This window comes from Oncorhynchus keta, chromosome 8 (assembly GCF_023373465.1).
Source record: "Oncorhynchus keta strain PuntledgeMale-10-30-2019 chromosome 8, Oket_V2, whole genome shotgun sequence".
Taxonomy (NCBI): domain Eukaryota; kingdom Metazoa; phylum Chordata; class Actinopteri; order Salmoniformes; family Salmonidae; genus Oncorhynchus; species Oncorhynchus keta.
In genome coordinates this window covers 25,452,763-25,474,551 of record NC_068428.1, presented here as the reverse complement: position 1 = coordinate 25,474,551, position 21,789 = coordinate 25,452,763, and the positions used below count along the sequence as shown (strand labels likewise).

The 21,789-nt window shown below is 46.6% G+C and overlaps 1 protein-coding gene across 8 annotated transcripts in view; it reads right to left on the bottom strand.

Annotated features, from left to right (window-relative positions):
* Positions 1-21,789, bottom strand: part of LOC118387048 (SAM and SH3 domain-containing protein 1-like) — a 342,773-nt gene that overhangs the window by 20,119 nt on the left and 300,865 nt on the right. For all 8 annotated transcript variants that reach the window (XM_052523873.1, XM_052523874.1, XM_035775159.2 and 5 more), the window contains 6 exons: positions 16,322-16,457; positions 15,690-16,108; positions 12,698-12,772; positions 12,423-12,566; positions 7,045-7,177; positions 5,939-6,108 (listed from right to left, as the gene is read on the bottom strand). In XM_052523873.1, coding sequence (XP_052379833.1) covers positions 5,939-6,108; positions 7,045-7,177; positions 12,423-12,566; positions 12,698-12,772; positions 15,690-16,108; positions 16,322-16,457 — 1,077 coding nt within the window. The remainder of the gene's footprint in view (positions 1-5,938; positions 6,109-7,044; positions 7,178-12,422; positions 12,567-12,697; positions 12,773-15,689; positions 16,109-16,321; positions 16,458-21,789) is intronic.

The following is a 21,789-nucleotide window of genomic DNA, read 5'->3' as shown; positions in this document are numbered from 1 at the left end:
GACTCAACAACATCTCCAAACTCTTATCCACCATAAATTCAAATGTCTGAGGGAAGAGCAACAACAGAGTGCCATGGAATTCAGAAACTCACTGAGCACTCTAACCCACACGCTGACAGAGCTCAGTGAGAGTGGAAGACGGGAAATGACTGGTGCCATGGACAGGCAGTTTGACTACCAACGAAACCAACTCACTGCCACTCTCCAATGGCGCCTGCAACATCACCACACTGAGGTCCTCAAGGATGTTAATTCTGTTTTTTCTCCCATGGTTAACACTGTAGACCACTTGCAGACAGAGCTCTCTAATTGTGTTAAAATGTTGGATGACGTGTCTGTGGACATGGCCTCCATTAGGCACAACTCCTTACACAGAGTTTCCCTGGTGTCCACTTCAGTTCAGACCACTGAGGGCCAAGGTGGCACCTCTGAACAGCCAAGACCAGGCCATGCTGCAGCCACCCCTTGCAGGATGCAATCCACCATGCATCCTGGTGTTCATTTTCATTGTCCGATAACGCACTCCCCCTCTACTTCCTCAATCCCTCCTAGCTCGTTTGTTCGTGGTGATTTGAGTAGACTTCATCTGGGGGCGATGCCCATTAAATTGCAATTTCCCACCTTTGGGAAAAAAGATGACAGTCCTGATCCGCTAATGTATCTAGAAAGATGTCGTGACTTTCTTGCCCTCAATCCCCTGGCTGACGAAGAACTCCTTGCCACATTGAGGAATGTGTTGCATGGAACAGCTCGAGACTGGTGGGATGTGGCACGTCTCACCACTACCTCCTGGGCTGACTTTGAGGCCAAGTTTTCCTCTGCATTTCTGTCTGAGGACTACACAGATGAATTGGCAGACAGAGTCAGAAATCGAGTACAAAGAGAGAAAGAGAGTATCCGTGACTTTGCATACGGTTACCACTCCCTGTGCAGAAGGTGGAAACCTGGCATTGAGGAGGAAGAGGTCATTAAATTGATCTTGAAGAACATCAACCCACTACTAGCCAGTCAACTCCGAGAACGAGTCACCACTGTCGATGGACTGGTTCGCTTGGGACAGCAGTTTGAGAAGGACAGAGAATGCCAACAGCAATATGACCAGAGAAAGAAACAGACACCCAAGACAGACTATCAACAACAGCCCGAGTCTCCAACCAAGACCCCTCTCATGTTTTGTTGGAGATGTAGCCAAAAGGGACATTCTTCAGCTACATGTCCAAGACCGTATCAAGTAAACCCTTCCAGAAACCACAAATCACAACAGGCCAACACACCTAACTCTCTTCGCAGCAATGACCATCCTTCTCTGGGTGCTTTAACCAGAGCTGAAACCCCAAGAGTCACTGCCTACGCCCCCCCATCGACATCCCCTTCCTTTCAGTTAATACCGCACCAACTGGTGTTACCCCTGTCCATAGGCCCATGGACAGGAAGAGCCATCTTGGATACCGGGTCATCCTACACACTGCTCAATGAGAAACTGTGGAAGGAGGTTAACGGTCCACAATACCACTTGAAGCCGTGGACAGAAGGTCCACTCTATCTGGCTGATGGTGAGGCTAGACGACCACTTGGATGGAGTGAGGTAGAGTTCCGCCTGTGTAACCGCTCCTATATGATTCCTTCTGTTATCCTACAAACCAGGAACCTTGCTTTTCCTGTCGTGTTGGGAATTGATTTCATGTACTTCAGTGGTGTCCAGATTGATATCGCACACAATTGCTACTGGTTTCCATACAATCCGAGCGAGAAGCATTTCTTCCAATCAGAAGCTATGAAGTTACATGATTGGGGTTCAAATGTGGCAGTCTTCTCTGCCATTGCTCCGGTACCACTCTATAATCCTTCTGACGATCTCCTTTTACAGGCTGTGAGAAGAGCTCAGCTGGAACAGCCAGAGGAGTTAAGGCTGTTGGAACAGCTGCAGAATAATGCTGATGTATGTACTTCAAAGCTGGGACGCACCAGGCTCCTGAAGCACAAAATATTCCTTACACAGGAAATGCCGATCAAGCAAAAGCCATATCGTTTGTCCCCAGCGAAGCTAATCATCCAAAAGGGACTCATTAATGATATGTTAACACAAGATATAATAGAACGTTCCTCCTCTCCCTGGGCTGCTCCTGTTGTCCTCATCCCAAAAAAGACTGGTGGTCTTAGATTTTGTGTGGACTATAGGAAGACCAACAATGTTTCCCAGACTGATGCCTATCCTCTTCCCACCATCCATGAGATCCTGGAGTCATTGTCTGGCGCTGTTGTGTTCACTACCCTTGACCTCAATAGTGGTTATTGGCAGGTTGAGATGGACCAGGAAAGCAAGGACAAGACTGCGTTTGTCTGTGCCGAGGGCTTGTTTTCCTTTAAGGTGATGCCCTTTGGATTAAAGAATGCCCCTGCCACTTTCCAAAGACTCATGGAGATTGCGTTAGGTGAGCTCAAAGGGAAGATCTGTTTCGTATACCTGGACGATATAATTATCTACTCTCAGAACAGAGAAAGACACTTTCAAGATCTTCAAGCAGTGTTGGACAAGCTAAGAGAAGCTGGTCTGACCTTAAATATGAAGAAGAGCAACTTCTGCCAAACCTCCCTGAAGTTCCTTGGCCATATTGTGTCTTTCGACGGCATTCATGTGGATCCTGAAAAGACAAAGGCTGTACAAGACTTCCCTGTGCCAACCACACTCAAGGCCCTTCAACGGTTCCTTGGTATGGCTGGATGGTACCATCGGTTTGTGTCGAACTTCTCCCAGGTGGCAGAACCCCTCAACGCGATGAAGCGAAAAGGAGCGAAATTCCAATGGACGGCAGAGTGCCAGACTTCCTTTGAAACCCTGAAACGACATCTCGTCACACCTCCCATTTTAGGTCATCCCAACTTTGATTGCCCTTTTGTTGTTTACACTGATGCAAGTGATGTTGGACTTGGTGCTGTCCTAGTCCAACAGACTGGACTTGGCACTGAAGAAGTGCTAGCGTTCGCCAGTCGGACATTGAATGGAGCAGAACGGAACTACTCCACAACAGAGCAAGAGTGCCTTGCAGTGGTCTGGGCTTTGGAAAAGTGGAGGTACTACTTGGAGGGAAGACACTTCACTGTGGTCACTGACCATTCCTCCCTTGTGTGGGTGTTCAAGACCAACAAACCAAGCACCAGACTCATAAGATGGGCTCTACGGTTGCAAGAGTTCACATTTGCAGTGGAATACAGGAAAGGAAAATACAACACTGTTCCAGATGCCTTGTCCAGAGCTCCTACTTGTGATAATGGTGGCCCTGATCTTACATGTGCTACTGTCCTGTCAAGCAGTCGAGACTCGCCCAAAACGGACTTTCCCATCTCTGATGAGGCCATATGGAAAGCTCAACAGGATGATCCAGAAGTACAGGCTTTGTACCAGACTATCCTGGAAGATGGAGAAAAGATGGTCAATCCTACCACAAAGCTGACCATCATTGAAGATAAAGTCTACCGAGTCGTACAACTACCTCACAGAACACTCTACCAAATGTACATACCGGACACTCCACGCCTACAACTGCTTCAACATTTCCATGAAGACCCATTAGCTGGTCATTTGGGCAGGTTCAAAACCTACAAGCGGTTGCAAGCGTTACTGTACTGGCCACATCTGAGCATGGATGTGAAGTCACACATCCAAAACTGTCAGGTTTGTCAAATGTACAAACCAGAAGGTAGAAAGCCTGCTGGCAAGTTGCAGCAAACGGTGGTTACCCGACCTTGGGAAATGTTAGGAGTGGATTTGATGGGTCCATTTCCTAGAAGCTCCAATCAGAATGTGTACATACTTGTTTTTGTTGATTACTATTCAAAGTGGGTGGAACTCTTTTCCCTGCGTCAGGCCACAGCAAGGACCGTCTCTAACATCCTTACGAAAGAGATCCTGACTCGCTGGGGAGTGCCTGATTACATCCTGTCTGATCGAGGTTCCCAATTTGTCTCTGATCTCTTTGAGGAGACCTGCCAAAGATGGAACCTGAGGCAGAAGTTGACCACGGCCTATCACCCACAGACCAATCTCACTGAGAGAGTAAATCGAACCTTGAAGACAATGATTGCTTCCTATGTAGGGACCCAGCACAAACACTGGGACAAGCACCTTCACGAGTTTCGATTTGCCCTGAATTCTGCTGTGCAAGAGTCCACTGGAGTCACACCTGCAGAGCTGAACCTAAGTCGTCCTCTCCGAGGACCCTTGGATATGGTGCTACAGCCCCAGCAGCTTACTCCAGACGCTGCTTGCTATGACCAGGTAGGCCATCTCCATGACTTGAGAGCTCTTGTCTCAAAGAACATGATCCAGGCTCGACTCAAGCAGAAGAGAAATTATGATAAGAACAGACGAGACATGCAGTTCCAGCTTCGTGATCGGGTGTGGCTTCGCTCTCATCCTTACTCGAAAGCTGAACAATTCTTCTCGGCCAAGCTCGCTCCTAAATGGCAAGGACCATATAGGATTGTGGAGCAGATGGGCCCTTTGAACTACCGAGTGGTGAAAGAGGACACAGGTGAAGATATGCGCATCGTCCATGTCTCACGCCTTAAGGCCTGTTACCCCTCGGCTGAGGAATTGGAGGCGATTGAGCGCCGCAAGGTCCTGGATATCTTTGAAGAGGATAGTGAGGATACTTTTCTCGGATTCCCAGACCCAGAAGTCTCGCACCTTAAGGCCTGTGACTCCTCAGCTGAGGAGCGTGAGCTCCAAAAAGTAATGAATATTTTTGTAGAGGAAAGTGATGAGGAGACCTTTCTCGGTTTCCCCGACCAAGATGTGCCTTCCAGGGCAATGGTCGGCTTTTTCCAGGGGAGGGGTGTGTGACGGCCCTGAATTTTTCTGAACCGTCTCAGTGCAGCTCCTTCCAATAGGGCGCTTTCCCTTTAATTCCCAATTAAATAGCCAGCATCAGCTGCACGAAAGGGGGTTGTGATGGAGACGTGCATGAGTATGTGTTCAACCCTCAGTTCCGAAGCTTCTCTATTCCGTTTGTTTTGTTACCGTTAAACGTGTGTTTTGTAGCCTAAGAGAGTTTACCCAGGATCGGATCCACTCATCGCGTCCCTGGACTACACCTCTCCGTTCTTCGTGGCCTTTTTCCGCTGGAGATCTATTGGCGGATTGGATTGTCTGACTGACCGACTGACTACCACCTTTTTGTATACGGTATTTCATTTGTTTGGATGTGATGTATACTGTGATTTGTGTAGTTAGTGGTAGTTGAGGACTTAATTAAGAGTTGATCCGCTTTAAAGTTCTGTGGTAAAGTAATTGTTATATTGATTGTATGTTTAATACTGGGTTTACGCTACACGGAATGAACGGACAAACATCGCGTGACAAAAGTCACTTGAGTTCACTGAACTCCTTTACCGGGCAGGACTCTTTTTAGGCCCGAGGTACAGGACATTTCTGGAGGAACCAGAACTCATTGTGATATTATTATATGTGTGTGTGTAATCATTGTTGTTGCTAATACAACTCACGCAACAGAATATAGTTGTTTTTGAAGTTCTTTCCAATGTTTTAAGGGTTTATGAAAAGTTTATTTCCATCCTGACTTTTACATAAGTCCTTTGTATTGGTGTAGACTTGACGGACCAGATGGGACTCATTCCCACCCAAACTAAAAGGAGAAACCAATGTTTTCTCTGGTAGGCACAACCTACCTGGCACCCCTATAAATAATAACCTCAAGTCAAAACCGTTACAGTGTGTGTGTGTGTGTGTGTGTGTGTGTGTGTGTGTGTGTGTGTGTGTGTGTGTGTGTGTGTGTGAATATGGTCTGTTGAGGGTGTATATGAATTCAGGGTTGTGCTTATGAGTCAATAAGTGTCTATGTGTTGCCCTTCATTTGAGAGAATTAGTACCGTAGGGACTGTGTGTTTATACGTGTGGAGGTGAGTAAGTGTATGTTACCTTTAGTTTGAGGGAGTCGGAATCGTAGGGGCTAGGGGTAAAGTCAGTGTGTACTCGTGCTCTGCCACAGAAGGGCCCTCTGTAGGGAGGCTCCTCGTCATCTCCATCCTCAGACTTAACACTCTCTCTGTTACTGGCTGACGAGTCTGTGGTGCTGACCGTCTGACCACCTGGAACACACAATGCAAGGACCACACACGGTCAAACCACAGATATACATTTCATATCATCCAAATAGATGTATTCAATACTCATGTGATTTCAGTGCTTTGAAACTGAGCAAGTGAACATCAATTTATTTTAAATGAGAGAGTTAGATGTACTCATCTATTCACACAAAGCCAGAGTATGTGTGAATACACATTAATAACAGCCCATCACTTGTAGCCAGTGTGTATATTACATGCTGCTGTCTACCCATAGATGTCTCTCTGGATGTCTGATCTGTAATGATGAGTGTAGGAAGCAGAGAAAAAAGCCTTCCTATTCAATAATTAGCTTGTGTCTCAGCCTCTCCGGCCCTAGGGGCCCAGGCCAACACCAGTCAACAAGGGACACTCTCTCTCATTAACTAACAAATAAACATCAACCCAGCCCTCACAGACCTTAGTCTAACTCTAACCTCAAGACACGAGAGACAGACAGAATAATTATACATGTGTTCAGACAACTTCTATCTTTTTTTAACCTTATTTAACTAGGCAAGTTGTCTGAACACATGCCAGGGTAAGATCATGGTCAGTCACAACGTGAGAAGAAGCTTTCACCAGATAGGCCCAGATGATGTCACATGTCATCTCTGAACCCTCCAATGGGAGTAGGTGTGGTTGTGACACAGAGCTATAACTTGGAGTTCAGATCATAACAATGATGATGAGATGTATACTAGCTGACACAGCAGGCTTGATAAGGGGTTAAGTCTGTATAAGAATGTTGCCAGAGAGATGTAATGACAGTGCCCCCTTGTGTCTTAATGTGTACTGTACCACACACACACACACACACACACACACACACACACACACACACACACACACACACACACACACACACACACACACACACACACACACACACACACACACACACACACACAGAGTTCTTACTCATGGAGCTTTGTCCACTGAGGGAGCTCCGGAGGCTCTCCACTGATCCTCCAGCCTTTAGCTTGGGTTTCTCCAGAGAGTCTGTGTCTGGCTGAGGGGACTGGGGGGAGCTGGGAGTCCCGTCTGGGCTCGACTGGAGGGTGGAAGAGGAGTGGGGCAGAAAGGTAGAAGTGGAGAGCAGAGGGGTGAGAGAGAGAGAGAGATGAAGAAAGAGATGGAGAGAGAAACAGATGTCAACGTGATAGATACAGTATCAGTCACATATTCCAAGATGGCTTTGCAGTGGGGATGTCTGTTTTGATTGTCTTGTATATTTTGTTTTTCTTCGTATATATGTGTATTATTTTTCCATCTACGGACTGAACATACTCTCCTGCAACCAGCCTCACCCAATGTGGTACGGATCTCATATTTTTTACACTTTTCAACCGGAATCACCTTCAGAAGCTAGCGGTCATCACCTCAGCCCAGGCAGCTCCTGCCAGCCTGCACAGCGCGATATCTACCCAGAGCATATCGGACTTCTCCTCTCTACCACATCTCCGGAATCCTATCGCAAACTCTGAACATTTACTGCGGATCATCGCAGCTAGCTGGCAGCTATCCGAGCGGCTACTCCTATCTAACGTCTTGAAGCAAGCACCAGTTAGCCTGGAGTTAGCCTTGAACTAGGCCATTCTCACGGCTACCCAAAGAAATTCCATCAAGCAATCCCTGGGCTTCAATTACCTCTTTTGCCAATTGGCCTGGACCCTTTTCTGCCGACACGGAGCCCCGCCAATCCATCACGACTGGTCTACCAATGTAACCGTCCGAGGGGATTTCATAAGACTGTCTCATTGCGAGGTTCCGCTGAGGCCCATCTGCTAGCCCCGGCCTGCTAGCTGTCTGAATCGCCGTGCCTCCAGCTCACCTAGCTACTCACTGGACCCTATGATCACTTGGCTACACATGCCTCTCCCTAATGACAAAATATGCCTTGTCTATTGCGGTTTTGGTTCGTAATTTTTATCTTATTTCACTGTAGAGCCCCCGGCCCTGCGCAATATGCCTTAGCTAGTCCTTATGTTACACCCCCCACACAGGCGGTGACTGTACCTGGCTTAAATGGTGCATCTAGAGACAAAACCGCTCTCAACGTCACTCAATGCCTAGGCTTATTTCCACTGTACTCACATCCCACCATACTCTTGTCTGTACATTATGCCTTTACTCTGTTCTGAACGCACTAGACGTCCAGTTCTTTTAGACTTTAGCCATACTCTTATCCTACTCCTCCTTTGTTCCTCTGGTGATGCAGAGTTTAACCGGTGCAGCCCCCAGCATCACTCCCATTCCCCAGGCGCTCTCATTTGTTGACTTCTGTAACCTGAAAAGCATTGGTTTCACGCATGTTAACATTAGAAGCCTCCTCCCTAAGTTTGTTGAGATGAGTAATTTAGGGTATGTAAACATTATATTAAGTAGCATTGTTTAAAGTGGCTAGTGATATTTTTACATCAATTTCAATTATTAAAGTGGCTGGAGTTGAGTCAGTGTGTTGGAAGCAGCGATTCAATGTTAGTGGTGGCTGTTTAACAGTCTGATGGCCTTGAGATAGAAGCTATTTTTCAGTCTCTCGGTCCCTGCTTTGATGCACCTGTACTGATCTCGCCTTCTGGATGATAGCGGGGTGAACAGGCAGTGGCTCGGGTGGTTGTTGTCCTTGATGATTTTTATGGCCTTCCTGTGACATCGGGTGGTGTAGGTGTCCTGGAGGGCAGGTAGTTTGCCCCCGGTGATGCGTTGTGCAGACCTCACTACCCTCTGGAGAGCCTTAAGGTTGTGGGCGGAGCAGTTACCGTACCCAGGCGGTGATTCAGCCCGACAGGATGCTCTCGATTGTGCATCTGTAGAAGTTTGTGAGTGCTTTTGGTGACAAGCCAAATTTCTTCAGCCTCCTGAGGTTGAAGAGGCGCTGCTGCTCCTTCTTCCCGACGCTGTCTGTGTGGGTGGACCAATTCAGTTTGTCTGTGATGTGTACGCCGAGGAACTTAAAACTTACTACCCTCTCCACTATACCCTCTCTATTATCATAGATTTATCAGTGGTGACAGTTCCCTATCTCTGCAGCAGATTGCCATTTTGCCCCCTTTGGCAGTTCTATCTTGTCAGAAAATGTTATAGTTAGGGATGGACATTTCTGGATTTTTGGTGGCCTTCCTAAGCCAGGATTCAGACGTGACTAGGACATCCGGGTTTGCGGAGTGTGCTGAAGCAGTGTATATGTATATATTGTACTCTATAGCATCTACTGCATCTTTATGTAATACATGTTTCACTAGCCACTTTAAACTATGCCAATTTGTTTACATACCCTACATTACTCATCTCATATGTATATACTGTACTTGATCTACTGCATCTTGCCTATGCCGTTCTGTACCATCACTTATTCATATATCTTTATGTACTGTACATATTCTTTATCCCTTTACACTTGTGTGTATACAGTAGTAGTTTTGGAATTGTTAGGTTAGATTACTCATTGGTTATTACTGCATTGTCGGAACTAGAAGCACAAGCATTTCGCTACACTCGTATTAACATCTGCTAACCATGTGTATGTGACAAATAAAATTTGACTTGATTTGATAATCGATCATTTAAAGAAGCATTTTTCCACGGCTGGCCATGCTTTCCACCTGGCTACACCTACCCTGGTCAACATCTCAGCACCCCCTACGGCAACTTTACCACACCCCCCTCGCTTCTCCTTCACCCAAATCCAGACAGCTAATGTTCTGCAAAATCTGGATCTTTACAAATCAGCTGGGCTAGACAATCTGGACCCTCTCTTTCTAAATGTATCCGCCAAAATTGTTGCAACCCCTATTACTAGCCTATTCAACCTCTATTTCGTTTCATCTGAGATTCCCAAAGATTGGAAAGCTGCCGCTGTCATCCCCCTCTTCAAAGGGGGAGACACTCGAGACCCAAACTGTTATAGACCTATATCCATCCTGCCCTGCCTTTCTAAAATATTTGAAAGCCAAGTTGATAAACAGATCACCGACCATGTTGATTCCCACCGTACCTCCTCCACTATGCAATCTGGTTTCCGAGCTGGACATGGGAACATCTCTGCCACGCTCAAGGTCCTAAGCGATATCATAACCGCCATCGATAAAAGACAGTACTGTCGACCTGGCCAAGGCTTTCAATTCTGTCAATCACAGCATTCTTATCGACAGACTCAGTAGCCTTGGCTTCTCAAATGACTGCCTTGCCTGGTTCACCAACTACTTCACAGATAGAGTTCAGTGTTTCAAATCGGAGGGCCTGTTGTTCGGACCTCTGGCAGTCTCTATGGGGGTACCACAGGGTTCAATTCTCGGGCCGACTCTTTTCTCTATATATATCAATGATGTCGCTCTTGCTGCTGGTGATTCTCTGATCCATCACTGGCCCTTCTTTGGACACTGTGCTAACAAACCTCCAAAAGAGCTTCAATGCCATACAACACTCCTTCCGTGGCCTCCAACTGTTCTTAAATGCTAGTAAAACTAAGTGCATGCTCTTCAAGCGATTGCTGCCCGCAACCTCCCGCCCGACTAGCATCACTACTCTGGACGGTTGTGACCTAGAATATGTGGACAACTACAAATACCTAGGTGTCTGGTTATACTATAAACTCTCCTTCCAGACTCACATTAAGCATCTCCAATCCAACATTAAATTTAGAATCGGCTTCCTATTTTGCAACAAAGCCTCCTTCACTCATGCCGCCAAACATACCCTCGTAAAACTGACTATCCTACTGATCCTTGACTTCGGCGATGTCATTTACAAAATAGCCCCCAACACTCTACTCAGCAAACTGGATGTAGTCTATCACAGTGCCATCCGTTTTATCACCAAAGTCCCATATACTACCCACCACTGCGACCTGTATGCTCTCGTTGGCTGGCCCTCGCTTCATATTCGTCGCCAAACCCACTGGCTCCAGGTCATCTATAAGCCTATGCTAGGTAAAGGCCCACTTTATCTCAGCTCACTGGTCACCATAGCAACACCCACCCGTAGCACTCGTTGCAGCAGATATATTGCACTGGTCATCCCCAAAGCCAACACTTCCTATGTCCGCCTTTCCTTCCAGTTCTCTGCTTCCAATGATTGGAACAAATTGCAAAAATCACTGAAGCTGGAGACTTATATCTCCCTATCTAACTTTAAGCATCAGTTGTCTGAGCAGCTTACTGATCCCTGTACCTGTACACAGCCAATCTGTAAATAGCACACCCAACTACCTCATCCCAATATTATTACTTACCCTCTTGCACCCCAGTATCTCTACTTGCACATCATCATCTGCACAAATATCACTCCAGTATTAATGCTAAATTGTAATTATTTTCGCCTCTAGGGCCTACTTATTGTCTTACCTCCCTACTCTTCTACATTTGCACACACTGTACATAGATTTTTCTATTTTTTCTTTTCTTTTGTGTTATTGACTGAAAATAAAACATAACAGTAGCTTTACTGAAGGAGAATTCACCGCAGCCACTAGATGGCAGCGTGGCATGTAAAATAGCCTCACTAAAGTTAGAGCTCATCAAGTCTCCTACCCGCTTCTTCCAAGCAACACATTCATGACTAATTCAACCTTTTTCTGGGTCAAAGGACTGAAGTTCCAAAAATCTCTTCTGTTTATCTCTGAGGGAACAACTTTCAGCGCGCAGTCAACAGATTGTGCAACTCCCAAGGCTTACTTAGTGTACCCTCTGACAGCCTAGATACCAGGCCAAAACCCATAATGTATTGTGATATTTGACAATGTGAATATGGTATGAATGCCACACACACACACACACACACACACACACACACACACACACACACACACACACACAAAGTCCCAGAGCCAAAGCCCCCATGTCTTAGAGCTCTGGCCTGGCCTGTGGGATGCTTGCCTCACTGGATGAGCTCAGACCCTCCTAAACACACCCTACCCTCCACCTAGAGTCCAATCCTGGGCCTGAGAAAGCTGAGACCCGAGTGTGGACAGCTCCAAAAAATTCCCAGCTGCGTGTGTGTGACGTCTGACTGTTTGTATGTGTGTGTCACACATCTGTTTGTGTGTGAGAGAGCTGGGTGTCTACTTTGTAACCAACAGAAACATGTCCACACACACACACATGTAGAGCCCATAATGAGAGCAGAACAACAATGGGGAGAATTCAGTCAACTAGGATCAAGCCTTTTTATTCTATGAAACTTGAAATCTTTGTGAATTATAGGTTTGAACGCCCGTGTGTGTGTGTGTGTGTGTGTGTGTGTGTGTGTGTGTGTGTGTGTGTGTGTGTGTGTGTGTGTGTGTGTGTGTGTGTGTGTACCTGTTCAGACAGTGAGCTGCTGTACTTCTTGGACATGCGTTTTCTCATGGTCTCTTTGACGGACTTGACCTTTTTCCCCAGAGAGATACGAGACGTGTTGGGAGACTTGACTACCTCCCGGTATACAGCCTCTGGATCCTTACTCTGAGAGAAGGAAGGAGGGAGAGTGGAAAGAGAAAACAGAGACAGAAAGAGAGAGAGAATGTGTTTGAGTCCACTTCTCTCAGCATTGCGCCCCCTCAACCCTGAGTCATCAGTAATGTGGTAGTACTTACATTGTGCTCTGAGCCTGCACTGACCACATGGAGTGACCTGTTGGACAGGTCAAACCCTCCAAAACTACATGTCCTCTGTTAAAGGGAGAGGAAGGAGAGCCAGAGAGAGAGTCAGAGAGAGAGAGAGTCAGAGTCAGAGAGAGAGTCAGACAGAGTCAAAGAGAAAGAGAGTCAGAGAGAGTGTCAGAGAGAAAGAGAGTCAGACAGAGAGAGTCAGAGAGAGAGAGAAAGAGAGAGTCAGAGAGAGCGAGAGAGAGAGTCAGAGAGAAAGAGAGAGTCAGAGAGAAAGAGAGAGAGGTAGGAAAGATTTCAAATAAACAGAAGACAGAATTAAAAATAAATTATAATCTATTCAAATGACATCAACTCTTATCCATGCCCAGTATGAGTCAAATCACAATGATTCATGCTTGGCGGAGTCATAATGGCAGCAGGATGATTCAGGGCTGTATGTTATATATGGGTTTGTGAGAGTTACCGCCTGGCTGTACGTGTATCTCATGTTATGGCCTCATATGGGACGGGCAACAGAAGTGACGTGATGTGAAACTGAAATGCATTTCTGTTTATTACATAATGTACATTAGTTATTGTGTGATCAAACTTAAACAAGGTGTTTGATCATCCATGGAGAATTGAATGGGAGTCACTGTTATTCTGCAGGTTTACGTTACTTTAATGGGAAGCAAGCACAGAGTGAAATTAAATGAAATAATTTGGTTAGATGTGGTCACACTGAAATATAACAAACTATGGCCCAACCCAACCACTCCCTTGGGTTTAATTACGAATGTAGTTTCTCTGGAAACACACACATTGAGATATGAATACCTTTACACTGGGTTATGTTATAGAAAGGGAAGGATTGGGGCGAGGTTAGGAGAGGTAACTTCTCACAGAAAATATAATGTATCAGACTGAGGGATATGCAGAGGGTTAATCTAGATCCTCTCTCCATTTGATAAAGATAGAACCAGCCATGAGGGTATGAGGAAGTTACTGCGGAGGAGAATGATAGGTTGTTTTATAATTGAACTAGCTTTGACCTCCAGGCCTCTCTTTGGGTTAGAATTGTACTAAGAAGCAAAAGCACTGATGCATACACACCCCATATATAGTATCTCAGGTAGTGAAGCGTTACTAATTAAATCTGCTCTTCCCGTTACAGGGCATTCCTAATTTACTCTAGCAGTTTCTGACAACAGTCCCAGGTTTCGTTTCATCCTTGTTTATGGTATGTGTGAGACCCCCGTCTCTATCGTGTCCATACCCGCAGTTCCAAAGTGTGGCGAAGAGAAGCAATTGAGAAGGCGTCCAAAAAGAAGTCTACAGATGGAGCGATGCTGGTGGATATATTCAATGGAATGGTCATGCACTCAGAAAACCATCTTCCACATGACAGTAAAAAAAAAAAAAAGAGAAAGAAAATTCCACTACATCTGTAACCATGCCGACGAAGGCACGATCAAAAAGATAAAACCCCCCAAAAAAGAGAACTGAAGGAATGAATAAAAATGTCTATGGATGAAGAACCACATCCAATGATTGACAAGTGAAAGCCAGTATTCAGGCTTCTTCAAGGCTGCAGAATATCTCTGTTTAACTTCACTGTGTCGATCTAAATTCTCTTTCAGTAGGATTCCTACTATCAACACTAAAACTTCCATGCTAGATTTGTATTGACCTCTGATCAAACTTTCACACACTGACCAAACCTTATCTTTACATCTGTCTCAATGATATGTGGAGGCTTGTTTGGCCTGGCCAGTCCAGACCATCTAGCTGGGCTTATGGCCACTGTCATAGTCCCAGATCTTTTTCCTTTTCTTTCACACTGAGCTGGAAAAGAGATCACTCTGTTCCCCTTCTACTGAACCCAGACACACAGAGGAGAGAGAAGCTAAGAGGAGGCAGGGATAGAAAAGGATGGAGAAAGCTAGAAAGAAGAAAGGAGAGAGAATGTGTCTGTCAAGTGTGTCTGTCAGCCCCTGAGCAGTGACCCAACACAACTGTGTCTCTGTCTCTTCCACAACCGTGTCTCTGTCTCTTCAGTCTGTTCTGACTCAGCAGACTCCCGACAGGGTTTGGGCTGGGTGACATTTTCAAATGCCAGTTATACATCCTCTGCTGTTACACTGGTATCCACTGTTAACCCCCTAAGTGGAACACCCCATTACTATTTCATATCACATTAAAATGAACTAAGACGCCAAAAGCTTTCATATTTAAAGATTGTGTAATGTTCTGTTTCTTTATGGAGGTCTCTGTTAAACTACCCTTCTTGCTGGATTAAAGCAGAGAAGAAGGAAACATCATCCACCCTGTGTCTGTATCTAAGCCTCAGGGTTACTCTGCAGCCTTGGAGGTGCCTTGGTCCGCCTGGCCAGGCGGAGGCGCTGCCTAGCCCGCCCCCGCCCTGCTGTACAGTAGAACTCACAGACTTCTGCTGGATGCGTAAGAGCACGCGCTTGGTGCAGCGGTCCACGCTGGCCGCCCACTTCCTGTCCGCCTCCCTGTCCTCCTCCAACAGGCAGCGGCGCTCGGCACGGCTGAGGGTGACGGGCCGGACCAGTTGGGCCCAGTTGAGGTGGCCGTAGAGGCTGCGCTCCACCACGTACGTGATGTTCAGTTCGCTCACCGCCGTCCGGCCGCGGAGCCTGCGAGGGGGGAATGCCCAGCCCCCACACCCCCCTCCACCCAGCGTACCACCCTTAGCCTTGGCCAGGTCACAGCGGGCGGGGGGCGAGGGGGAGGAACAGGAGGAGGGCACCCCTGTTGTTTTGACGCAGTTCCGGGAGCGCTGGTAGAGCAGGTGTTTGGTGGAGTAGGCGTAATTGGGGTCAGGCTTCCTGAGCCAGCTGGTGTGGTGACGGGCGGGTTTGGGGCTACCCTGGGAGACATCATCGAGGGCAACAAGGAGGCAGGGTTGGGGGTGTGGTTTGGGGCGTGGCCGGGTGAGGCCGTAGAAACCGTAGAGTGTGTTATTACTTACCCCATGGGAGAGAGAGGTCAGGGCTTTCCGCATCTCGCCCTCCGTCATGGAGTGCGACACCTTCTCTTCGGCCTCGGCACCACAGCCGTCCAGCTCTGAGAAGGAGGATCCACTACCTCCCACCCCGACGGCTCCCAAACCCTCAGGCCCAGCAGCGAGTCTCCTGGGAGGCCGGATGAGGCCGTGGGTGCTGCTGGACTTAGAGAAGGCCTTGACCAGCTTGTGTCCGGACCAGGTAGTGTCCAGGCTGCTGCAGGAAGGGGAGGTGGTCAAGCTGTCTGTGTCCCCATCCAGAGAGAGCTGGTCCTGGGTCAGGGAGGACATGGAGGCATCCTGGGGCAGGCTGGACTTCTTCAGGACCCCTGTGTACAAGGCTGTGTTGTCCTCACAGGTAGGAGATGCCTCCAAGCTCAGAGAATCTTCAGGGAGGAGAGGAACATCGCATCATTTATCCATTACAGAGTAACCTCAAAAAGAGCAAAAACACTTCTATCCCATTCACATTTCTACTGAATGTTTACAAAGTGCTGCGGAAAAATTGAATTTCTGTTACAGGATTTCTGAATATACAGTATGGAGTCCATACTAACTCAAACGGTGTATTCAGAAATCCCTATGGACATGTGCCGTACCTTCGGAGCCGTGTTTCTTGCCCTCTTCCACCTTGATGAGTTTCTTCCTGACGCGGCGGGTAGAGTTGACCAGCTTGTGGAGCCGTTTGAACTTCATTGAGTCCTCTGTCTGTTCATCATCAGACTGCTCCCGAGACTGAGAGGGAGAGAGGGTACGTCACAGGAAGTCCAAGACACACTGTCGTACAGGGATCCCCAGAACCCTAGCCATAGCCCAGTGACCCATATCCACACACAAAAGGGGTACTAGCCTACAAATCTATTAAGTCTTCAATTGCTCTTTTCCAACCTTTATGAAACAACATTGTGGTGTAGGTGTCATTCACTGAAGTCTTGGGGAAACTCACATCCCCATTCATTCATACACGTAAAGCACACCGTTTTGGACGTAGGGTCACATGGTCGGGGTTGGTGACAGTTATGATGCATTTTAGGATGGACATAGTTAGTGATTTGAGAGTATGGAGGGAGAGTTGGGGGGTTGGGGGAACATATATAGTACTGTAGGTCACATTGTAGGACACATTGTAGGACATTTGCATTGCATGACATTTAATATTAAAAACATATTCAGGTCACATGAAAAAACGAGCCAAAACAAGAAAAACCCTGAACCAGAGAGGACGATGAGGAGTTGCCACAGATATTCACCACAGATATTCAGGGAGCTTGGTATGTGTGGTGTGTGTCTCTAGATCAGCTCTAGACTGAGTGCTGCCTGTTGGAATGAGCCTGGAGCTGTTTATTACCCAATAGACACTAAATGGAGGCTCCGTGGCATTGTGCTGAGGTACACAGAGCTCCATTATGAGTGTGTGTGTGTGTGTGTGTGTGTGTGTGTGTGTGTGTGTGTGTGTGTGTGTGTGTGTGTGTGTGTGTGTGTGTGTGTGTGTGTGTGTGTGTGGACTGTGGAGAGAGGAGGGAAGTTCAAATGGGCATTACGACGGCATTAAAAATCTCTACAGTGGAGCAGAAACAGAGGGAACAATGATGTCACCAAATGCTTCATTAACATGATGATGATGGCACCGGAGGCTTCATTAATATGATGATGATGGCGCCGGAAGCTTCATTAATATGATGATGATGGTGCCGGAAGCTTCATTACTATGATGATGATGTCACCAAATGCTTCATTAATATGATGATGATGGTGCCGGAAGCTTCATTACTATGATGATGATGTCACCAAATGCTTCATTAACATGATGATGATGGCGCCGGAAGCTTCATTAATATGATGATAATGTCACCAAATGCTTCATTAATATGATGATGATGTCACCAAATGCTTCATTAATATGATGATGTCACCAAATGCTTCATTAACATGATGATGATGGCGCCGGAAGCTTCATTAATATGATGATGATGTCACCAAAAGCTTCATTAACATGATGATGATGGCGCTGGAAGCTTCATTACTATGATGATGATGGCGCCGGAAGCTTCATTAATATGATGATGATGTCACCAAATGCTTCATTAACATGATGATGATGGCGCCGGAAGCTTCATTAATATGATGATGACACCAAATGCTTCATTAACATGATGATGATGGCGCTTGAAGCTTCATTACTATGATGATGATGTCACCAAATGCTTAATTAATATGATGATGATGTCACCAAATGCTTCATTAACATGATGATGATGGCGCTGGAAGCTTCATTAATATGATGATGATGTCACCAAATGCTTCATTAACATAATGATGATGGCGCCGGAGGCTTCATTAACATGATTATGATGGCGCCGGAAGCTTCATTAATATGATGATGATGTCACCAAATGCTTCATTAGTATGATGATGATGTCACCAAATGCTTCATTAATATGATGATGATGTCACCAAATGCTTCATTAATATGATGATGATGTCACCAAATGCTTCATTAACACGATGATGATGGCGCCGGAAGCTTCATTAACATGATGATGATGTCACCAAATGCTTCATTAATATGATGATGATGGCGCCGGAAGCTTCATTAATATGATGATGATGTCACCAAATGCTTCATTACTATGATGATGATGTCACCAAATGCTTCATTAACATGATGATGATGGCGCCGGAGGCTTCATTAATATGATGATGATGGCGCCGGAGGCTTCATTAATATGATGATGATGGCGCCGGAAGCTTCATTAACATGATGATGATGGCGCCGGAAGCTTCATTAACATGATGATTATGTCACCAAATGCTTCATTAATATGATGATGATGGCGCCGGAAGAGGCGGCTGCCATTTTACAGGCTCCTAACCAAGTGTGCTATTGTGTGTGTTTTTTTGCATTATTTGTAACTTATTTTATACATAATGTTTCTGCCACCGTCTCTTATGACTGAAAATAACTTCTGGATATCAGGACAGCGATTACACACCTCGAACTGGACAAAGACTTTTTCATTAACGAGTCGGACGCAAAGGATTTACTTTGGACACCCGACACACATCTTCGTCATTTGCATGAAGAAGAGACAGAGATAGCGGGGACATAGGTCGGGGTGCCTCTCTTACCATCAGTACTATTAGCCAACGTGCAATCAATGGATAACAAAATGGATGAGCGCCGATCAAGGCTATCCTACCAAGTCGTGGCTGAACAACAACATGGATAACATACAGCTGGCTGGGTTCTGTGTATCGGAAAGATAGAACAGCTGCCTCCGGTAAGACAAGGGGTGGCGGTCTGTGTCTATTTGTAAATAACAGCAGTAAATAACAGCTGGTGCATGCTCAGTCCCCACCTGTACTCCCTGTTCACTCGTGACTGCATGGCTAGGCACGACTCCAACACCATCATCAAGTTTGCTGATGACACAACAGTGGCCTGATCACCAACAGCAATGATACAGCTTATAGGGAGGAGGTCAGACACCTGGCTGTGTGGTGCCAGGATAACAACCTCTCCCTCAACGTGATCGAAACAAAGGAGATGATTGTGGACTACAGGAAAAGGAGGAGCGAGTACGCCCCCGTTCTCATCGAAGGGGCTATAGTCTACATCACCAACAAACTATCATGGTCCAAACACACCAAGACAGTTGTGAAGAGGGCATGACAAAGCCATGACAAAGCCTCAGGAGACTGAAAAGATTTGGCATGGATCCCCAGATCCTCAAAAGATTCTACAGCTGCACCATCAAGAGCATCCTGGTTGCATCACTGCCTGGTATGGCAACTGCTCGGCCTCCGACCGCAAGGCACTAGTGCGTATGGCCCAGTACATCACTGGGGCCAAGCTTCCTGCCATCCAGGACCTCTATACCAGGCGGTGTCAGAAGAAGGACCTAAAAATGGTCAAAGACTCCAGCCATCCAAGTCATAGACTGTTCTCTCTGCTACCGCATGGCAAGTCTAGGTCCAGAAGGCTTCTTAACAGCTTCTACACCCAACCCATAAGACCCCTGAACAGTCAAATGGCTCCCCGGACTATTTGCATTGTCCCCACCCCACTCCCCATTTTTACGCTGCTGCTACTCTCTGTTTATTAACCATGCACAGTCACTTTACCTCTACCTACATGTACATATTACCTCAATTACCTCGACTAACCTGTGACTCTGTTCCGGTACACCCTGTATATAGCCTCGCTGCTATTTTATTGTTGCTCCTTATTCATTTTTTATTTATTTTTTTTTTTTTTTAAATATTTACTTTAGTACATACTTTAACACTTTTTTTCCTTAAAACTGCATTGTTGATTAAGGGCTTGTAAGTAAACATTTCACTGTAAGGTCTACACCTGTATTCGGCGCATGTCACAAATACAATTTGATTTGATTTAACTCACACAAAAACACGTACGCACATGCACGCACACAGAACACCATCAGAAACTATTCTGACCATCCATCGTATGTATGTGAGTAGGTGTTGTATAGGCACCATGTGATGTGATGAGTTTGTCACAGAGCTAGTTTGGCCGAGCTGCAGTCATTCTGGGGAAAATTCCTAATTTGTTGTTTTCTCCTCTGGTTTCCACAGCAACACTGGGTCGGGTCTGGTCACAGACAGCTGGTCCACTGTTAGAGCCAGGGCACACAAGTGCACAAACACACAAAAGTACACACAAGCGCACAAAAAAATCTCCCAGCGTGTGAAAGAGCTTGAGTTAGTGCTCAGGCGAGTCTGACTGGGCTGTGTATATTAGGCCTGGAGAGACGCTCCTCTTAGCTTCTACACACACACACACACACACACACACACACACACACACACACACACACACACACACACACACACACACACACACACACACACACACACACACACACACACACACACACACACACACACCAGAGGTTAACAGCTGAGGGAGGGATGGCTTTAACAGCTGGCTCTAGAAGACACCTTCCATAGGGCTATGAGGGCGCACCGGTACCTAGTTGACACCAGGACCTCGACATTCCCCTGGACTCCAGTCACTTCAGACTTCTCAGTCAGAATGATGGCTTTCTGCACCATGGGAGCTCCGTGACCTGCGCATTACCCATAAATCACTCTGCCGTCCCATCAGAGCCCTCTTCCCACCACTAGTCTCAGGGGTGCGTGCTCCACACTTCATTCCTCTGTCGACAGCAGAACCAGACGACGAGGCCTGGGTCGAACCCTCTCATTTTGTTTTTGACAACCTCTCAGCTTGTAAACCCCAGAACGCCTCCCCCTCACCCCAGGACCCCTTAAAACCACTGTCCTCCCTCTACCCTAACTATACACATCTGGCTGGAATACTCTTCTGATAGTTTCCACCGCTCCAGAGGACATTAAAGAGTTGTGTCTTCAGAGACTGTGCTGTAATAACAGGTCTCTGTGTGTGTGTGTGTGTGTGTGTGTGTGTGTGTGTGTGTGTGTGTGTGTGTGTGTGTGTGTGTGTGTGTGTGTGTGTGTGTGTGTCCACTGCAGTTTGGAACCAGACCTGACTGAATCCTCCTCCAACAAGGATCATTACTGAGGTACACAGAACATTACTGGAGTGTGTATGTTATTATTCTGGGTTATTCACTATTGCGGTGGGTGTTGAAGTGTGCGTATTGTTGCAGAGTCAGAGTGAGCCATTCTTAGGCAAGACAGTACCGGAGGACAGCAGGGGGCGAAAGCGAGGCAGCATAGATTTGATCATACAGAAGACAAAGCAGTGCTTCAATGAGTGGTCAAGGAAGACAGTTGAAAGAAATACATAATGTTATGTTGTTTGTATCAGTCAATACCTGCAGCAGTGCGCCGCTGATAAATACATATAGGGGAAACGCTGCTCTGGTACAGTAGGGTCGTTAAGAAGAACGCAATAAAGACACCTCTGCCGCAACATAGCCCGGGTGGGGGAGGTGAGGAGGGGCTGACAATGACCTAGTCCCTTAGACGCAGCCCTGAGGGACACCAATGTCTGGAACACGGCGCAATCAGAACTCAACCAGTGGTGAAAAGATGCTGCGGTCAGCGACCCCTCATTGGA